At 39.3% G+C, this 1095-nt stretch overlaps 1 protein-coding gene across 2 annotated transcripts; it reads right to left on the bottom strand.

The window, feature by feature from the left end:
- Positions 1–83: 83 nt before the first annotated feature.
- On the bottom strand, positions 84–1054 carry LOC111786045. Of its 2 annotated transcripts, none has more exons than XM_023666399.1 (2): positions 946–1054; positions 84–631 (listed from the first exon to the last, which is right to left on the bottom strand). In XM_023666399.1, exon 2 carries the CDS (start codon positions 606–608, stop codon positions 99–101), a length of 510 nt encoding a protein of 169 aa, XP_023522167.1. In that variant the 5' UTR covers positions 609–631; positions 946–1054; the 3' UTR covers positions 84–98. The 2 variants fall into 2 exon arrangements, with proteins under 2 accessions (XP_023522167.1, XP_023522168.1); XM_023666400.1 differs by having other exon boundaries at positions 84–634; positions 946–1052.
- Positions 1055–1095: the final 41 nt, after the last annotated feature.

Below are 1095 nucleotides of genomic sequence, written 5' to 3'. Positions count from 1 at the left end.
AAAAAAAAAAAAAAAAAAAAAAAAAAAAAAAAAAATGCATTATACGTCCAGAACAAATGAGAACCACAGTGATGGAAACTATAGACTTGGGTTTTTCGTTAATGTAACTGATAGTGAAGCCTCCACATTGATGTAACCGAATATTCTAAAATGACATACAACAACGAATGCACGAGGTCAAGAAGACAAGGGGATACCCTGTCAGGAATAGGAGCTGTGCCTGCTTCCTCTTCAACTCCGATTACTTTATCCGGACTTCCACCCTCTATGGCCATATCTTTATTTGCAACAGCCTCAACTCGATTGAAAACAGGCTCTGCTGCCCCAAGGGCACCAGCTTCAGGAAGAACCTCACAAGGTTCAGGATCTAAATCTATCAATCTGATTCCGCGTCCTCTCCGGGCAGCCGTTGGCCTTGCAGGAATTGCCACCGAGGGACCTTTCGCTACAGCTGCATTACCACCTCTTCCTCTTCCACCACCAACCCTTCTTCTGGTTCTATTAGGGGCCGGCACTGCCAAATTCTCTCCTTGATCAAGTGGTTGTGTACAAGGCTGAAGATCATCAAGCCGTCTCGATCTCCTGGCTCCACTTCGCAGTTCAGGCATTGTCACCCCATACACATCACATCCTGCTTTATTTACCCGATAAATAGAAGTCATCCAAAAACATTACAAATCCAATAATATTGGAGGAAAAATGATAAACATGTTGCATAAACATAACCTTAGATATTGAAACCAATAACATCAATTCTAGAAAAGGAATCTCTGACAAAACAGACTTTCTTGTTTGACGATTACATGTACGTTGATATCAATCAGAGAAAGAAAAACAACATAGTAAAAATAAAATACCAGAAAATTGGGGAAATATACATTCAAGAGTAAATAGAGTTGAAAAGTTTTGTTCATCAAAATACCAAGAAGTATGAACAAAATGTACCTAAAAAAGATTGCTTGATCCCGTTGCAAAATTAACACAGGTCCCTACGCTTTCTTGACCCTTCATAACTTGATAAATCATAAACAAAGTCTGATAAGAAAAACAACACAAATCAGGCAAAACGTCGGAGCAAAAGCGAAAATTAACAAC

The sequence above is a fragment of the Cucurbita pepo genome, unplaced genomic scaffold (assembly GCF_002806865.2).
Source record: "Cucurbita pepo subsp. pepo cultivar mu-cu-16 unplaced genomic scaffold, ASM280686v2 Cp4.1_scaffold000966, whole genome shotgun sequence".
NCBI classification, from domain to species: domain Eukaryota; kingdom Viridiplantae; phylum Streptophyta; class Magnoliopsida; order Cucurbitales; family Cucurbitaceae; genus Cucurbita; species Cucurbita pepo.
The sequence above is the reverse complement of the archived record's forward strand: the minus strand, read 5'-3'. Positions and strand labels throughout refer to the sequence as shown.